Below are 18712 nucleotides of genomic sequence, written 5' to 3' on the forward strand. Positions count from 1 at the left end.
GCGATTGCCATTGTATTCCATCAGAAACAGCTCGTGCTGATAATTAGTGTTCATTTGACAGAATTACTATTAATGCTTCAGATTAGAATTATTGCATTTGAACATCAGAGAAGGAAGTGGAAGAAATTAGACATACTGCAGAATTGCAACATTCGTGTATAAAATGGCCAACTAGATACCGGATATTTGTAGCCGCCATCAGTCTGGAGAAGGGTCTCGACCTGAAACGTCACCCATTCCTTCTCTCCAGAGATGCTGCCTGACCCGCTGAGTTACTCCAGCACTCTGTGAAACGTCACCTATCCATGTTCTCCAGAGATGCTGCCTGACCCGCTGAGTTACTCCAGCAGTTTGTGTCTACCTTCGGTTTAAACCAGCATCTGCAGTTTTCTTTCCCACATAAATTCTTGCTTCTGCAGTTCCTTGTATCCACATTTAAATAAAACTATTGTTGATAAATAAGTTATGCAAGAGAGACTCAGGACGTGATGAACATTTTTTTAGTATCAGTAGATCTCTGGTTTCTCCACAAAGGTGACATTCTCCATGGCAGTTTCCAAAGCACCAGCAGAAGAGTTGTGGAAACACAGAGATACTTTGTTTGTTTCCCCAGCCTTCCAGGGCGTGCAGGATTTCAGCAGAACCTCTGCATTAGGAAGGAGTAGATCATAGTCAGAGTTCACAGTGGCTGTGGGATAGACGGCATAAGGGTTGGGGTGAGGGGTGTCCTGGGGGCATTGGCAGATCTTGTGGCATTGAGTTTGTGGTGGGACATGGTGTGTTGAGAGTTTGGGCTGTATCCAGGGCAGGTAAGTAATTAGCAGAGGCAGCTGTTCATGTTTGGCAGACAAGTGAACGTGGCAATGGTGGTACCAGACTGGTGGCTAGAATCTTACAGCGCAGAGACAAATCACCCACCTCTCTGTGTTGTGGTGTGGCAGCTCACTGAAACATCTGCACACCGTCGTACATGGGCCTTCACTTCCATCATCTTCAGCTACACGTCCAATTGTCCAATGAATCTTTGCATGGAATCTAACTACACCACTCTATGGCTAAGGTGCTTGACCCCTTTATCAGAGGAAAGACTTGCCCTGTTTGCTCTGTCAAACTCCCATTATGATGAAAACCTTTGTTAGGTTTCTTGTTCATCTTCCTTGTTTAGAAGAGAATAATTCAAATGACCCAGTCTTTCTGCAAAACCAATAACTAAATACTATAACAGCATTTAATAGACTCTTGGACAGGTACATGGATAGGAAAGGTTTAGTGAGATACTAGACCAAGTGGACCCGTTGGGCCCAAACCTCTCCTGCATTGGTGCAGCACCCTCTCCTCCCCCCTCCCCCTCCCTCCTCCCTTCCCCCCTCCCCTCCCCCTCCCCTCCCTCCCTCCCCCTCCACCACCCCTCCCCTCCCCCTTCCCCTCCCCCACTCCATCCCCCTCAACCCCCCTTATCCTCCCTCCTCCCTCCCACCCTCTCCCTCCCTCCCACCCTTCCTCGCCCCTCCCTCCATAGGAGATAGATTTAAACTTTTAAAATGTGAATAACAAAAAATATAACACAGATTTCAATGAAACTTCTTCCATTAGCACCAAAGGGGCGATGGTGAGCAAGGTGGGCCTAAAATTGTCACGCTATCGTGAACTGTTTTGGCTGTAGCTCAGGAACAAACAAACAAACAAGAGTTTTAGTGTATAGATGGGTTAAATGCAGGCAAAGGTGAGTAGCTTAGATGGGCATCTTGGCTGGCATGGATGAGTTTCCATGCTGTGTGACTCTATGACTCTCACTGTAATCATGTACTAATCATTGTATTGTATTCTGCTGACTGGTTAGTACGCAACAAAAGCTTTTCACTGTACCTCGGCAATAAACTGACAATAAACTGAACTAAACAGTACTGATTCTCTGCCCAAGTTCCACCCAGGGAGCTGTAGAGAAGTAGTGTGAGTTCCTGGCCTTAGTACTGAGTATGTGCAAAGCCAAGTTTCCCATATGCTTGTTAACTGCCACGTCAGTTTGTTCTGAACCTTTCACAAAATCGTGAACATTCACTGCCAGGACGTTCTGTTCTTGCTTTCACCTTAAAACAGTATTATTTCAATCATCGTACCTCTGCATGCTACAGAGTGCACCTCTCCACACATCTGTAGGTATTGCAGCTTGCAGATGTGTATTCCCATTCCATTGGTCTGTCTGCTTCTTCCTGATACTTGTTTCCAACTATTGTGTTATTTGCAACTACAAACGTCTGTGTTGTAGATATCCTTTATACCCTCCTCCTTGTCTGAGCGTGCACCACACATGCAACCTCAATAGACAATAGGTGCAGGAGTAGGCCATTCGGCCCTTCGAGCCAGCACCGCCATTCAATGTGATCATGGCTGATCAAACCTCCTGGGACAATTCCCAGAGTCAGAGTCAGACAGCACAGAAACGGGCCCAGCACCCACCCAGCCACCCACCCAGGGCCATACTACCCACCCACCCACCCACCTGGACACGTTGTGTGGACATGTTGGGTGGACACGTTGGGTGGGTATGGGCACGTTGGGTGGGTATGGGCATGTTGGGTGGGTATGGGCACGTTGGGTGGGTATGGGCACGTCGGGTGGGTATGGGCACGTCGGGTGGGTATGGGCATGTTGGGTGGGTATGGGCACGTTGGGTGGGTATGGGCATGTTGGGTGGGTATGGGCACGTTGGGTGGGTGTGGACACGTTGGGTGGACACGTTGGGTGGGTATGGGCACGTTGGGTGGGTATGGACAGATTGGGTGGGTATGGGCACGTTGGGTGGGTATGGACAAATTGGGTGGGTATGGGCACGTTGGGTGGGTATGAGCATGTTGGGTAGGCATGGGCACGTTGGGTGGGTATGGTCATGTTGGGTGAGTGTGGGCGCGTTGGGTGGGTATGGGCACGTTGGGTGGGTATGGGCATGTTGGGTGGGTATGGGCATGGGTGGGTATTGGCACGTTGGGTGGGTATGGGCACGTTGGGTGGGTATGGTCATGTTGGGTGGGTGTGGGCGCGTTGGGTGGGTATGGGCACGTTGGGTGGGTATGGGCATGTTGGGTGGGTATGGGCATGGGTGGGTATGGGCACGTTGGGTGGGTATGGGCATGGGTGGATATGGGCACGTTGGGTGGGTATGGGCATGGGTGGGTATGGGCACATTGGGTGGGTATGGGCACGAGTGGGTGGGTATGGGCGCGTTGGTCCATGGGCCCGTTTCTGTGTTGTGTATCTCTGACCCCGTGAATCTACAAGGTTGGAGATCCTGCCCTTCAGCTGCTTCCTCGTGACGCACTGAATCATTTATTTCTGTGCCGCAGGTTTCTACGATTCCATATGCAATAATTTGCATTTAAATATAAAAGTGAAATAACCTTAACTGCCTTAATTATGAAAATGTTCTAATAGTGTGATTAATTTTAATGGTTTTTGAATGTCTCTCAATGTCAGACACATCTGCAAATATTCAACTTATTTGACCATGTTCATATTTTTAGACTTTGGAAGTGCAGCGTGGAAACAGGCCCTTCGGCCCACCGAGTCCGCACTGACCAGCGATCACCCCGTATACTAGCTCTATCAAATACATACAAGGGACAAGTTACAATTTTACAGAAACCGATTAACCTACAAATCTGTACATCTTTGGAGTGTGGGAGGAAACTGAAGTACTGGGAGAAAACTCACACAGGTCACAGGGAGAACGTAGAAACTCCTTAAAGACAGCACCCAGAGTCATGCTGGAACCCGGGTCTCTGGCGCTGTAAGGCAGCAACTCTACCGCTGCACCACAGTGTCATTCTAAAGGTTAAGCCCATGGATGTGGGCTTAGCAGGCTGTGGAAGCACTAGTGTGGACAGCACCTTGGAGCCGTGCCACATAGAAACAGAAAATAGTGCTGGAGCAGGCCATTCGGCCCTTCGAGCCTGCACCGCCATTCAATATGATCATGGCTGATCATCCGGAATCAGTCCCTCATTCCTCCTTTCTCCCCATATCCCACAGGATGCCAGTTACAGGTGGGGTGCTGACCTGTGCAGGACCTCACCTGCTCCATTCAGGAGGTTGGCACCTCTAGGTGAACAGGTGCGTGTATGTTCCTGAACGTGTAAACATGCTCACCCGTGATAAAAACTCATAAACAACCATCTTTTGCAAAATTGACCTTGTTTAGAATAATGTAAATGCTAATGCATTTTTGAAGATGTATTTTGCTACTTCTCTCTTGAGAAATATGCAACCAATATATGTATCAGAAAATGCAGCCGAGAAGTTCTTGTCATCTTCGGACCTGCCACAGAAATGTTCCAAGTCCATATTGATGCACATGAAGTTTGGAGGAGAGCCCCTTCATGTTTGGCTTAACAAATTCATCAATTATGGAATTAGATGCTATTGTAAAATACAATGTTGTTGTGTAACCTATGTAACAAAGTTATACAGATACCAAACAGCGTGAGCTCTTATAACACATTCATTTTCCTCTTGTCTTTATTGTCTATTTACTGCCAAACAAAAAAATTTGGAGGAACCGCAGGGAGAGGTTTCAATTTAGTTCACATAAAATTTGCTGAAAGTTATTTTGGTCGGCGTTGCAACTTTTTTGAGGCAGCCACCATTTTATTCAAATATTGGCCTAAAATTAAAACATTGACAATCCATTGTACATTCAAACAGTAATGGAGTTGAATTTATATTTTTTTAAAAGGAGAGGAGTGCAGTGGAAACTCGGTTTAGTTCTGTTTGGCTGAGCGACTTTTATTTCTGGCATGGATCTTATCGAAATTATGTCAACAATTGTGCCACATCTAAAGTATGCTTACGGTGAGATTCTCAGCCTGCCATTGGGAACATGGGCAGTGTTTCTTTCTTCAAGAACCACCACACTTTACAGTTGCCCGTTCCATGCTATTAACAGGCTCGCGAGTTTGTAGCTTAATTGGCCTCTGTAAATTGCCCCTGGTGTGTAGGGAGTGGATGGGAAAGGGCGATTACTTAGAACAAGTGTAAACAGGTGAGCGATGGTCGGCATAGACTCGGTGGGCTGAAGGGCCTGTTCCCGTGCTGTATCTCTACACTAAACTTAACTGAACCACCATGGTCAAGGAGAGCACAGAAGACCTGTTACACTTCCTCTTGCCGAGTCATTAACATCCTCTGTGGAGTGCAGGTATCCATCAACTGCAGGCGTTACAGAAGATCACCTGACTGTGGTTCAGCAAGATGCCTGTGCCATCGATGCACAATGGACATCCCTCCTACAGGCACTGTCCATCTCCTTGCACCTGAAGCATAAACTCTTTGTCTTTCTGTTTGGATACTGCTTGACCTGTGCTCAGTTTCCGGCATATTCCGTTCCTATCTCAGATTTCCAACAGCTGAAGTTAAAAAATTTTTTTTAACTATCCCAGCTGAGACCTTCCACTCAATGCAGAACCATTCGCACAGTGTCCCCAGAGCTGAGGGGGTGGTGTGTCCCTTTAAGAGACGGCTGCAATGGTCACACCTGCTTGCTAACCTCTGGCAGCTGTGAGAACCTGCAGAGGATGAGTGTACTTGCAGGAGATGGCACAATGTCCACTGTGAGCCTCACCATCAACATTTGCACCCATAAGTAACTTTTACAAAGAATTTGGGGTGATCCATGAGAGGCAATCATCCTTGTGTCTCTTAGAAGGTTTCATCTTCCTGTGATTATGGGTTGGTGATTGGCTTTGATTAAACTACTTGAAGACAGTTCATGGATCTGTTATTTTATTGGAAAGTATAATGCATACTCCATGAAGAATGAGTTCCAGGGAGTGGGATGGATTATGTTGTGGTGAGATTGTAAATCCAGTTGTCCAGTGTTTAAACATCTTCAAACAAGAGCAAATGGTTCACGTAAGCCCATAAAACTGCTGGAGTAAATGAAGTACATTTGTTTCAGTAAAGAAAACTCTTCATTTAAGTTCAGTTCAGAGATAGAGATCGGAAACAGGCCCCTTCGGCCTACCGAGTCCGCACCGACCAGCGATCCCCGCACATTAACACAAGCCTACACACACTAGGGACAGTTTACACTTATACCTAGTATACAAACCCAAGCCAATTAACCTATAAACCTGTACATCTTTATCCCAAACATTATGGAGGGCACTGTAACTGCTTCTTTGCCAACTGGCAATTTGCAAAGAATACAACGGCATGGCCATTACGATGGGAAACACATTTCCATAAAACAGATGCATTTCAGTGAATTACTGATTTGTTCGAGGCTTGGTAGATCCTGATGTGCCTTGAAATATTTACCCTTACTGAACGTTAAGGTGGATGAAACCAATGATCAATTAGCTCAGAATCTTGCTTAAATTTTAGTTTCATTTGTTTATAACCCGAACGTGTAATTAATCTTTTGGTTCCTTCCTCCTCTGCCCCTTTGCCCTCACCCCTTGCCCCTTGCCCCCTACCCACGCAGGCAGTGAAGAAAGCCAATGAAATGTTGGCCTTCATAACAAGGGGAGTTGAGTACAAGAGCAAAGAGGTCCTTCTGCAGTTGTACAGGGCCCTAGTGAGACCACACCTGGGGTACTGTGTGCAGTTTTGGTCTCCAAACTTGAGGAAGGACATTCTTGCTATTGAAGGAGTGCAGCGTAGGTTCACTAGGTTAATTCCCAGAATGGCGGGACTGTCGTACGTTGAAAGACTGGAGCGACTGGGCTTGTATACTCTGGAATTTAGGATGAGAGAGGATCTTATTGAAACATATAAGATTATTAAGGGATTGGACACGCTAGAGGCAGGAAACATGTTCCCAATGTTGGTCGAGTCCCGAACCAGGGGCCACAGTTTAAGACTAAGGGGTAGGCTATTTACAACGGAGATGAGAAAAAACTTTTTCAGTCAGAGAGTTGTGAAGCTGTGGAATTCTCTGCCTCAGAAGGCAGTGGAGGCCAATTCTCCTTTACTCTCTCTACACCAAAGACTGCACCTCCACAGACTCCTCTGTCAAGCTCCTCAAGTTTGCAGATGACACTACCCTGATTGGACTGATCCAGGATGGGGAGGAATCTGCCTACAGATGGGAAGTGACACAGCTGGCATCCTGGTGCCATCGCAACAACCTGGAGCTCAATGCTCTTAAGTCAGTGGAACTGATTGTAGACTTTAGGACATCTCCCCCTCCCCTCCCCCCACTCACCATCATCAACACAATAGTCACATCTGTGGAGTCATTTAAGTTCCTTCGAACCATCATCCCCAAGGACCTTAAATGGGAGGCCACCATCGACTCCACAGTCAAAAGGCCCAACAGAGGATGTACTTCCTGCTGCAACTGAAGAAACACAATCTGCCACAGGCAATGATGGTCCAATTCTATACTGCTATCATTGAGTCCGTCCTCACCTTCTCCATCATGGTCTGGTTTGGCTCAGCCACCAAGCACGACATCCGGAGGCTGCAACGAATTGTTCGCACAGCTGAGAAAGTTGTTGGCTGCAACCTTCCCCCCATTGACGAACTGTACACTGCAAGGGCCAGGAAGCGAGCGGGCAAGATCATCTCTGACCCCTCTCACCCCGGCCACAAACTCTTTGAAGCACTTCCCTCTGGAAGGCGACTCCAGACTGTTAAAGCAGCCACAGCCAGACATAAAAACAGCTTTTTTCCATGAGTGATAGTTCTAGTCAATAACCAAAGTCTGGAGTCTCTTTTTTGCTCTGGTTTATTTTCACCCACATGTTTAGACCATAATGTTGTATCCTTATTGTTTTGATGTGGTTATGCTTTATTCTTAAATGTTAACTGTATGTTTGTGTTGTCATTTGTGAGCGGAGCACCAAGGCACATTCCTTGTATCTGCATACTTGGCCAATAAACTTATTAATTAATTAATTCATTCATTCATTCATTTCTTCTTTCATTCTCTGGATGCTTTCAAGAGAGAGTTAGATAGAGCTCTTAATGATAGCGGAGTCAGGGAATATGGGGAGAGGGTAGGAACGGGGTACTGATTGTGCATGATCAGCCATGGTCACATTGATTGGCGGTGCTGGCTCAAAGGGCTGAATGGCCGCCTCCTGCACCTATTGTCTATTGACCCTCATCCTTTGCCCCCCACCCACTCCCCTTGCCCCCCCACCCCTCGCCTTGCCCCTTCCCACACCCTTCGCCTCCCATCCCTCCCCTTGCCCCACCCCCTCCCCTTGCCCCCCACCCCTTGCCTTGCCCCTGCCCACACCCTTCACCCCTTGCTCCCCACCTTTTGCCCCTCGCCCCATCCCTTGCCTTGCCCCTGCCCACACCATTCCCTCCCATCCCTCCCCTTGCCCCCCACCCCTTGCCTTGCCCCTGCCCACGCCCCTCGCCTCCCATCCCCCCCTTGCCCCCCTTGCCTTGCCCCTGCCCACACCCCTCGCCTCCCATCCCCCCCTTGCCCCCCTTGCCTTGCCCCTGCCCACACCCCTCGCCTCCCATCCCCCCCTTGCCCCCCTCGCCGCGCCCCAACTCTGTCCTCTCCCTGGGCAGTTATTGGCCACTCTGAGAGGGCAAGAACACAGGTTGACTTATCAGGAAACTCTGTTCTGTTGCTGCAAGATTATAAGAATATTTCCTGTCAGAAATTGACAGGAATTTTGGGGAAAGGTCACATTTATATACGAAATGTTTCAATTATTCATTTTTCTAGATTTTGTTTAAATATTCATCGGGTGCTGGTGTGAGAGGAGGAGGCCGCATGTGGCAGGAACTTCACATGAATGTAAATGGGCATTGGGTGGATAAAGGTCAGTGTACACTGCCCTGACCCATCAGGATGCCTTCCTGTGGGAACCCACCTGGGTTTACATTGTGCTGGCAGAGATTCCCAGTGGGAATATGAATGGTGGACAGCTCCTTGTATGCAGCACTGGGCTGCATCAGTAATCCCTGGCTTCATGACTTCCCCACCCACCCATCTAAAGCTCCATGGTAAATGACGATGTCTCATCTTAGGCTGCAGTATAATTATACTTTCTAACTTTGGTTAGCTCTGTGTCTGAATGGTCAGGAATGACTAACCATGTTAGAAATGTAAATCACCTCTGTCGGTGAGATAGGAAGAGTGTTCACCCTCTGTGTGTAGTTCGCCCATTCCAGGGGCAAATCAATAATGCCCAATGAACAGTGCTTCTGGAGGTGAGCACAGGTTGTGTGTAAGGAGCATTGTTGATCTCCCACTACATGTCTAGATTGTTATTATATTGGTATAAGGAGACTGCATATTAATTCTGATGTTTGTTGTCCATTTATGGTCCATCATTAATTAAAGCAAGGAGGCAGGTAGGAGTCACCACATTGATGGCCCTGGGATTACCTGTGAGCCAGGTTGGGTTAAAATTCAATTCAATACCCTTGTGACTGACTGGCGACAGTATTTCATTAAACCATACTTCTACAGTTGTTTAAATATTGATTGTGTGCTGGTTTGATGTGGAGGAGGTTTTGTGCCATGTAGAACATGTGGAACTGTGAAGTGCAGGGACCCGGGCAATGAGTGGCAAAGGCTCATAAACACAACATACGGTTCCTTTCTGCCATCCAGTGGTAGCCACCAAGTTGCATTATGCAGGCTGGTGAAGAATGGGAATATCCCTGCTCTCTCCATATTCCATTGTGAATAATAATTAGGATGTTAATTACATTGAGCGACACCCTCAGTAGCTTCAAAGGCAGAGAGTTCACATCCTCTGAAGAAATGTCTCCTTGTCTCAGTCCTACTTGTGCGCGGGTGATCAGAGGTCAGCACGGACTCGGTGGGCCGAAGGGCCAGTTTCCGTGCTGCATTTCCAAACTAAATGACATTTTCTGCTACAGATAATTTCTGAAACAACCAATATGACTCGGTGGCAAACAGTGAGGACCTGTGACTAGTTTTTTAAGGCTAAATTTAATCGTTACTTGGCAAATTTGAAACAAGCATTCAACAGATATTCGTATTGAAGGAAATGTCAAAAATCTTATCAGTTTCTCAAATTAACATCATGACATCAGTCTCCAGTTTGCTGTTTGTAAGGTGCAAAAAAAACAGAATTGCATGTTTAAATTAACCATATGTTTTAAAAAGTTGCCTTTTATGTACTTTGATATGTTTCATTGAACAAAACTCAATTATGACCACATTACTAACGGATTTGGTCACCTGTTATAGATTTGTTCACCCTGTTATATGAAAGATGCTGTTAAGCTGCAAAGGGTCAGAGAAGATTTAGGAGGATGTTGCCAGGACTAGAGGGCCTGACCTACAAGGAGAGGTTGAGCAGGCTGGGAGCGCAGGAGGATGAGAGGTGATCTTATAGAGGTGCATAAGATCATGAGAGGATTGGACAGGGTGAATGCCCTGAGTAGGGGAATCAAGAACCAGAAGACATGCTGTAGATTTAAGGTGAGGGGGCAAAGGTTTAATTGGAACCTGAAGGGCAATTGTTTTACACAAAGGGTGGTGGGTGTTTGGAACAGGAACAGGAGGAGGTAGTTGAGGCAGGTACTACCACATTGTTCAGGAAACGTTTGGACAGGTACATGGATAGGAAAGGGTTGGAGGGATCTGGGCCAAACGCGGGCAGGTGGGACTGGTGTCGATGGGGTGGCTGGTCAGCATGGGCATGTTAAGCTGAAGGGCCTGTCTCCAAGCTATCTGACTCTATAAATTAAACAACATTTAAAAAGCAGTAATATTTATCAAGCTGCATTGTGTTGTGTCATCTTAATCTTGTAATCAAAGATTAATGTGGAAAATAAAAGCTCATGGCTCTGGAGTTAACCATGAAAATGGTTCTATGGGGAGAGGATTGTATCGACTGGAGATGAGGGGGTCTTAAATAAAGCACAGAAGATCTTGAAGTTGTCCTGATTGGGCAGATGTGGAGGATGCTTCCACTGGGCAGATGTGGAGGATGCTTCCACTGGGCAGATGTGGAGGGTGTATCTGGGCAGATGTGGAGGGTGTATCTGGGCAGATGTGGAGGATGCTTCCGCAGGGCAGATGTGGAGGATGTATCTGGGCAGATGTGGAGGGTGTATCTGGGCAGATGTGGAGGGTGTATCTGGGCAGATGTGGAGGATGCTTCCGCAGGGCAGATGTGGAGGATGTATCTGGGCAGATGTGGAGGGTGTATCTGGGCAGATGTGGAGGGTGTATCTGGGCAGATGTGGAGGATGTATCTGGGCAGATGTGAAGGGTGTATCTGTGGGCAGATGTGGAGGGTGTATCTGCGCGGATGTGGAGGATGTTTCCGCCGTGCAGATGTGAAGGGTGTATCTGGGCAGATGTTGGGGGTGTATCTGGGCAGATGTGGAGGGTGTATCTGTGGGCAGATGTGGAGGATGCTTCCGCAGGGCAGATGTGGAGGGTGTATCTGGGCAGATGTGAAGGGTGTATCTGGGCAGATGTGGAGGGTGTATCTGGGCAGATGTGGAGGGTGTATCCGTGGGCAGATGTGGAGGATGTTTCCACTGGGCAGATGTGGAGGGTGTATCTGGGCAGATGTTGGGGGTATATCTGGGCAGATGTGGAGGGTGTATCTGGGCAGATGTTGGGGGTGTATCTGGGCAGATGTGGAGGGTGTATCCGTGGGCAGATGTGGAGGATGTTTCCACTGGGCAGATGTTGGGGGTGTATCTGGGCAGATGTTGGGGGTGTATCTGGGCAGATAATTTGAGCAAGTACACTTCATGTGTATTGCATGAGTGCAGTTTGCATGATATTTTTTGGGACCTGTATAAATGTTCAATAGCTGACTGTGATCACCATAGACCAGTTGTGGTGCCTTACATTTAATTTGTGGAGCTGACACATTGCACAACTGACATGTTGTGCCTTTTGGCCTGTTGCCTTTAACAGTGTAGCAGAGGAGGGGTTGGTGAGAGAGGGCTGGGGCCCTGTTCACTGCCTCCACCGTGATAGGTTGCACTTTAAACCTCATGTGTTTGACAAATCGCCCAATGCTGAAGGTGCTGAAATCTGCCGTGATGTATGACCAAAGCTACCTGATCAATTCTCACCTCACGTTGTGTGCAGCAGTGATTAGTCACTTGTGAGTCTCGCTTCTGGAGGGGTGTGCATTGCACAAGTGAGCAGTGTTAATCCTTCCAGTTGCTGCAGACAAACGTGAAATTATGGACCCGACTCCTCTCCAAAAACGCACCAATTCGTTGAAAACTTAAACCAACTAGAAAAATGATATTGTGATAAATATATCAGATTATCAAAGTGATCAGTGGGAAATATCTATGCTTCTGTAAAGAGTTGACCAGCAGAGGCTGTTGTGCTGTTTGAGCTTCTGTACTGTGAAAGGAATACATATGGAATCAGGTTGAAATATGGTGAACCTCACTCAGTTAATGAAAAAACATTACATGCTTCATTCACCTCAATAAGAATAGATAACGCCACAAGCCGACTATTATTTCAAGGCTAGGTGCCAATTAGATGAAACTGTAATTCATGTTTAGCTCTTTAATCAAAACACAAGGTGCTGGAGTAACTCAGCCAGTCAGCCAGCATCTGTGGAGGAAATGTACGGCCAATGTTTCAGTTCAGAGCCCTTTTTTGATTGATTGAAAGATACAGCGTTTCGGCCCACCGAGTCCATGCCGACCATCGCTCACACTGGTCCCATGTTATCCCACATTCTCATCCACTCCCTGCACACTGGGTCACACTAGGAATTCACAAAGGTCATTAACGTATAAATCCACACGTCTGAGATGTGGGGGGGAACCGGAGCACCCAGAGAAAACCCACCCAGTCGCTGTAAGAACACGAGGCCAGGCTCCAACCTGGGTCTCTGACACTGTGGGGCAGCAGCTCTACCCGCTGCACTGTGGGGCAGCAGCACTACCCGCTGCACTGTGGGGCAGCTGCACTACCCGCTGCACTGCCGTGATGCTCCTTCTTTCCACTCATAACTCTTTTGTATTTGTTTGTAAAATAAATGTTTTTGTAGCTGATTGATTACATGCTTTTGGATCGGTAAAATAATATTTGCAACACTTTAAAAGCCAACCAGACATAATTGTGAGTTTATTCAAAAATGTTCATTTTGTTTCCATAAAAATGTGTTTGACATATTTCTTGTGCTGACAGTGAGATCTAGTCTATGGACTACATCCATCCAGCAACACCACACGTGACGTTCTACTTTAAACAGCTCAGCTTCTAAACAGCTGCCCACTAACGTACTGAGTACAACGGTACAGGAGGAATTGCTCAGAGACCACGAGTGCAGTCCACTACTGTTACACATGACATCGTTAAATACAGGAGCCTTCACCACACACACAGCAGAGTGCCAATGTACCAATCCTGTTGACTGAATGGAACATGAGCAAGTGGGGTTTCTGTGACCTGCTGTGGTTGATCAGTGCTTCCTTCTCTTGCTATTCTTTATGGAGCTAACTCTCCCCAATCACTAAGGTACGTGCGTCATTCTCCCCCTGCCCTGTGTAGCACTGTGAGCAGGGTCTGTGCTCTGTTCATCTGTACCCAACATCTAAAAGTAGTCCAGTTACAACTGGCTTTTTTGTTTACATTCTGTTTTACAAAAGGTTTTAGGAACAGTTTGCTGAGACATCAATAACAGTGGCTTTCAGTTCCAGGGGCCCGTTCTCTGTTTTTTCTTTGTCCCATATGTTTATGAGAGGAGGGTAGAATGTGTTTGTGGGGAACATGGCTTTATTCTGTATGTACTTTTCCAAATGACTCTGCCTGCAATTGTACGTCATCCTCCAGGTGCCACAGAAGTAAAGTGACATGATGCAGCTGGCAAGGACGATGGCCCCCAGGCCAGCCAGGGGTGCTGTGATGGCTCTTTCCCGGTTCGATTGGGAGGCCAAAGGCAAACCTTTTGTTGTGACGTTGAGACATTTCTTCTGGGTTTGTTGGTTAATGTTAACCATGTAAATGCAGACCTGGTACTCTGTGTTGGGGTGGAGGTGTGTTACGTTATATACACGTGTATCTGTTGGAACCCTGGCAGTGTAAGTAACCTTTGGGATATTGGAATCTGCTTTGGGAGACCACTTGACGTTAGATGCCAGGCTATTTGGAAGGGCCTTCCAGGAGACGAGGATGGAATGTGTGGCCACCTCATTGACCCTGGCGTTCACTGTTTCATTGGTGGGTGGCAGCACCGACTGGTTCACTGTTACAAGCACCGTTCTCAAATCTGCTCCCACCAGATTGTGTGCCACACAGGTGTAGAGGCCAGCCTCATTGGTGCTGATGTTGCCAACATGCAGCGAGCCCTCAAGGTGCACGTTGTAATTGCCGCTCGCAGTGTTGGGCAGCAGCTTATCGCCAGCCGGGGTGATCCAGTAGATCTCTGGTTCCGGCTGGCCTGTGGCTCGGCAGTGCAGAGACACTGAGCCTCCGCTGCCCAGGCTTACCTTCGAAGGGAAACATTGGGCGGCTATTAGTGGAAGGCACATTTCTGTCATTTCTCTGAAAGGAATTTCTCGAACGTGTTGCCCTTTGAATTCTGGAGGGTCAAAGCAAAACAAAGACTGTGGCTCCATGAAGCGGATGTGTGTTTTGTTCGTGTTGATCCAGCGAATGACACAGTCACAGCGGATGGGATTACTGTGTATGCTGACCTCCTGCAGTCTGGGCAATGACTCCACGATGCCCCTGTATAGGGCACTCAGTGCGTTGGTGTTCAGCATCAGTGTTTCCAGTTGGGGAGCTCTGTAGAATGCATCCGGATGGATGTATGAGAGCTTTGGGTTATTAGTAGCTTCAATCTTTGTCAACTCTGGCAAATTATCAAGGGCCAGGCAGTCAATGGAAACCAATTCTGCCATGTAATTGATGCCCAATTCTTTCAGATGCAACATGTTTCTGAAATCCCCTCGCTGGATTCTCTCAATAGGATTTTTATTCAAATCCAAGAATTTGAGATTGGGCACTCGCTGAAGTGCGGCAGTGGGAACACTGACCAGTCTGTTGTCGTAGAACGAAATGCTCTCCAAGCTGTTGAGGCCGATCAGAGTGCCTTCCCCCAGCTGGGATAGTTGCATTCCAGCTAGAACCAGGCTGCGCAGGTTGCTGAGTGGTTGGAAGCTCAGCTCTCCAATGTGGGAGATGGGGTTTTCCCCAATCGTGAGAATCTCTAGGCGTGGCGTTGCCTCAAACCACCTGCTGTTGATGACTGTCAGCTGGTTGGAGTTAAGGTGTAGTCTGTGGAGATGGCCAAGGCCTGTGAATGCTCCTGATGCAATGCTGGAGATATGGTTATGGTTGATGTACAGCTCTTGCAGGTTGTTGAGCCCCAGCAAGCAGCTGCCAGGCAGGTCGGTCAGCCAGTTTTCCTCTAGGTGCAAGGATAGCAGTTGAGGCATGGTCCCCAGGTTAATGTCATGGATGGCCAGGAAACTGTTTTGGGATAAGTCGATCTCTGTCAGGTTGGTCAAGTAGTCCAGTTTGTTCTGGATGTTTGAGATGTTGTTGCTCTGCAGCAATAAAACCTGTGTGTCAGGGGGGAAGGTGTGTGGTACTGATGGCAGGTTTAAGTCATTGCAGTCTGTTGTTGGAGCTTCCATGTAACTGGATCTCGGTGTGAACCATGGCCTAGTTTCACAAACACATAGCTGTGGACAGTCCATATTTCTCCCAGCAATCTGCACTATTACGCTGACCAACAGCCCAACAACAAAGTTAGCAGTGAATGATGCATCCTTCATCTTGAATTGGTTTCCACTGCACCGGAACAGGCCCTGTAAAGATTGTGTAATTACTGGTGTTCAGCGTGTGTTACTCAGCCCTGTACGTTTGCAGTCTCATATATTCCCTGTCCTCTCAATCACCTTACCCAGCGATGCCATGAACACTGAGTGTGGGAACAGCGCGACGCTCTCTGAAGTCAGACTGATAAACCAGGACCAAACTCCCTCAGTTTCTGGGAGGCCGTGCACATCATTTATTTTCCCGTTATCGTCCGATTTTCTTGAACATCCTTTAAAATGAGCGGAATTGCCTACAAAAAAAAGCACATGTTTTCTCATCAGACAGAATTGAGTCATGTGTCCACACTTGTACAAAAACAGGCTTCGTCTATATTAATGCATGTATATTTTACACGAGGCTTTCAAGGAAGGCTGGTACATAATGATAAAAGTAAATCCAAATGAGCAGGGCATTGTGCCCAATGAATGACATCTCATTCCCAAACATTCACAGATTCATTATTCACCAAGTACACTTCCAATTGTTTGAAATTATGCACTGACATGTAGAAAATTGTAGACACAAGGGACTGTAGATGCTGGTTTACATAAAAAGTCACAAAGTGCTGGAGTAACTCAGCGGGTCAGGCAGCATCTGTGGAGAACATGGATAGGTGACGTTTCACAGAGTGCTGGAGTAACTCAGCGGGTCAGGCAGCATCTGTGGAGAACATGGATAGGTGACGTTTCACAGAGTGCTGGAGTAACTCAGCGAGTCAGGCAGGTAAATGAGACTTTGGGAATTCAGTTTTAGTTGTTCCATTCAAACCAATAGCTTAAGATCCTTTTGCTTGCTTAAAAATGAATCTTTGTTGTTTTAATTAAACTCATTCAAACATTGTGCTGCTCAGATGTCACATGTTTTGTGCACATTGCCCAGTGTTTGCTCCTGTGTAGAGAGAGATTCCCATTTTGTTAGCTTGGGCTGCAGTTCTGCCTTCTGCCAAACCTACCCTGATCAATCATCCATCCCTCTTTATCCCACTATTGTGGTATGGTGTAGAACATTCCTGCTATTGAGGGCGTGCAGTGTAGGTTCACTAGGTTCATTCCTGGAATGGCGGGACTGTCGTATGTTGAAAGACTGGAGCGATGGCTTGTATACACTGGAATTTAGAAGGATGAGAGGGGATCTTATTGAAACATATAAGATTATTAAGGGGTTGGACACATTAGAGGCAGGAAGCATGTTCCCAATGTTGGGGGAGTCCAGAACCAGGGGCCAGAGTTTAAGAATAAGGGGTAGGCCATTTAGAACGGAGATGAGGAAAAACTTACGTGTGCGAGTGCTCAGCTTTTCACAAAACATTTCCTTGGGATTTTTAAACTTATTTTGAATTAGATATAGCTCTTAAGGCAAACGGAATCAAGGGATATGGGGAGAAAGCAGGAACAGGGTACTGATCTTGGATGATCAGCTATGATCATACTGAATGGTGGTGCTAGCTCAAATGGCCGAATGGCCTCCTCCTGCACCTATTTTCTATGTTTCAGTCAGAGAGTTGTGAATCTGTGGAATTCTCTGCCTCACGGTAGCGCAGCGGTAGAGTTGCTGCTTTACAGCGAATGCAGCGCCGGAGACTCAGGTTCGATCCTGACTACGGGTGCTGCACTGTAAGGAGTTTGTACGTTCTCCCCGTGACCTGCGTGGGTTTTCTCCGAGATCTTCGGTTTCCTCCCACACTCCAAAGATGTACAGGTATGTAGGTTAATTGGCTGGGTAAATGTAAAAATTGTCCCTAGTGGGTGTAGGATAGTGTTAATGTACGGGGATCACTGGGCGGCACGGACTTGGAGGGCCGAAAAGGCCTGTTTCCGGCTGTAGATATATGATATGATATGATGATAGAAGGCAGTGGAGGCCAATTCTCTGGATGCATTCAAGAGAGAGCTGGATAGAGCTCTTAACGATAGCAGAGTCAAGGGGTATGGGGAGAAGGCAGGAACGGGGTACTGATTGAGAATGATCAGCTATGATCACATTGAATTGCGGTGCTGGCTCAAAGGACTGAATGGCCTACTCCTGCACCTATTGTCTATTGTCTATTATCATCCTTATATTTTTGCAAGTTCAACTCTCCCATCGTTAATATAAGAAAATAACTGCAGATGCTGGTACAAATCGATTTATTCACAAAATGCTGGAGTAACTCAGCAGGTCAGGCAGCATCTCAGGAGAGAAGGAATGGGTGACGTTTCGGGTCGAGACCCTTCTTCTGCTGTATCCTGGCAGTCGTGTAAGCTGTGTAATGTATCCGTTATTAAATGCTGTATCCTGGCAGTCGTGTAAGCTGTGTAAGGGAACCTGTTATTAAATGCTGTATCCTGGCAGTAGCTTTTGGAAGGGTTGGTCATCTGAAGGAGTCTGCCGTGGTGGTTTTACAGAGAGCCTGTTCACAAATGCGTTGTTCTGTGGGGAAGATACTATTTGAGCATCCCTTGAGTATTGTTATTTGTGAGCCCATGGTCATGTAGCTGGATATGAGTCTACCACTGGAGGAGAGGTAGAACATTCTCAAGGTATTTACAGAGAAATGGAGATTGAGCCATGAATTTCTGAGTGAAGTTAACTCAAAATGACTGACCTTGAACGGTATTTTGACAATGAAGCAAAAGCTTTTATTTTAAAGAGAGCAGGGCAAAGGCACTGAACGGTTTGCAGTTAAAGGTGAATCAAGGGCTGAGAGCAGTGATATATGTGAGCCTGCTCCACTGTGCGAATCAGGCATTTTATATCGTTTGGACAACGACAGTTATGCAAATCAATGAAGACAGAAGTAATGAGTAAATATAAATTTGATCTGGAACATAATGAGATAACATTTGCTTGTTGCCCCTGGGAGAATGTACAAGCAGGAGCAAAACTCCCGTCAGAAATGAGAAGACACATTTCCCGTTGGCTTAGAAGCACCTGGAGATGATGTGAAGTTGCTGAGGCCCAAGTTAAGCT

The 18712-nt window shown here is 46.9% G+C and overlaps 2 protein-coding genes across 4 annotated transcripts in view; one reads left to right on the forward strand and one right to left on the reverse strand.

Annotated features, from left to right (window-relative positions):
* The window catches only part of immp2l (inner mitochondrial membrane peptidase subunit 2), a 274230-nt gene that overhangs the window by 111414 nt on the left and 144104 nt on the right, over positions 1-18712 (forward strand). The gene's annotated exons all lie outside the window — the stretch shown is intronic.
* The window catches only part of lrrn3a (leucine rich repeat neuronal 3a), a 46784-nt gene continuing 41105 nt past the window's right edge, over positions 13034-18712 (reverse strand). For all 3 annotated transcript variants that reach the window (XM_078416696.1, XM_078416697.1, XM_078416698.1), the window contains one exon: positions 13034-16013. In XM_078416696.1, the coding sequence (XP_078272822.1) occupies positions 13591-15720 (2130 nt within the window). In that variant the 5' untranslated portion in view covers positions 15721-16013 and the 3' untranslated portion in view covers positions 13034-13590. The remainder of the gene's footprint in view (positions 16014-18712) is intronic.

Source organism: Rhinoraja longicauda, chromosome 20 (genome assembly GCF_053455715.1).
Source record: "Rhinoraja longicauda isolate Sanriku21f chromosome 20, sRhiLon1.1, whole genome shotgun sequence".
NCBI classification, from domain to species: domain Eukaryota; kingdom Metazoa; phylum Chordata; class Chondrichthyes; order Rajiformes; family Arhynchobatidae; genus Rhinoraja; species Rhinoraja longicauda.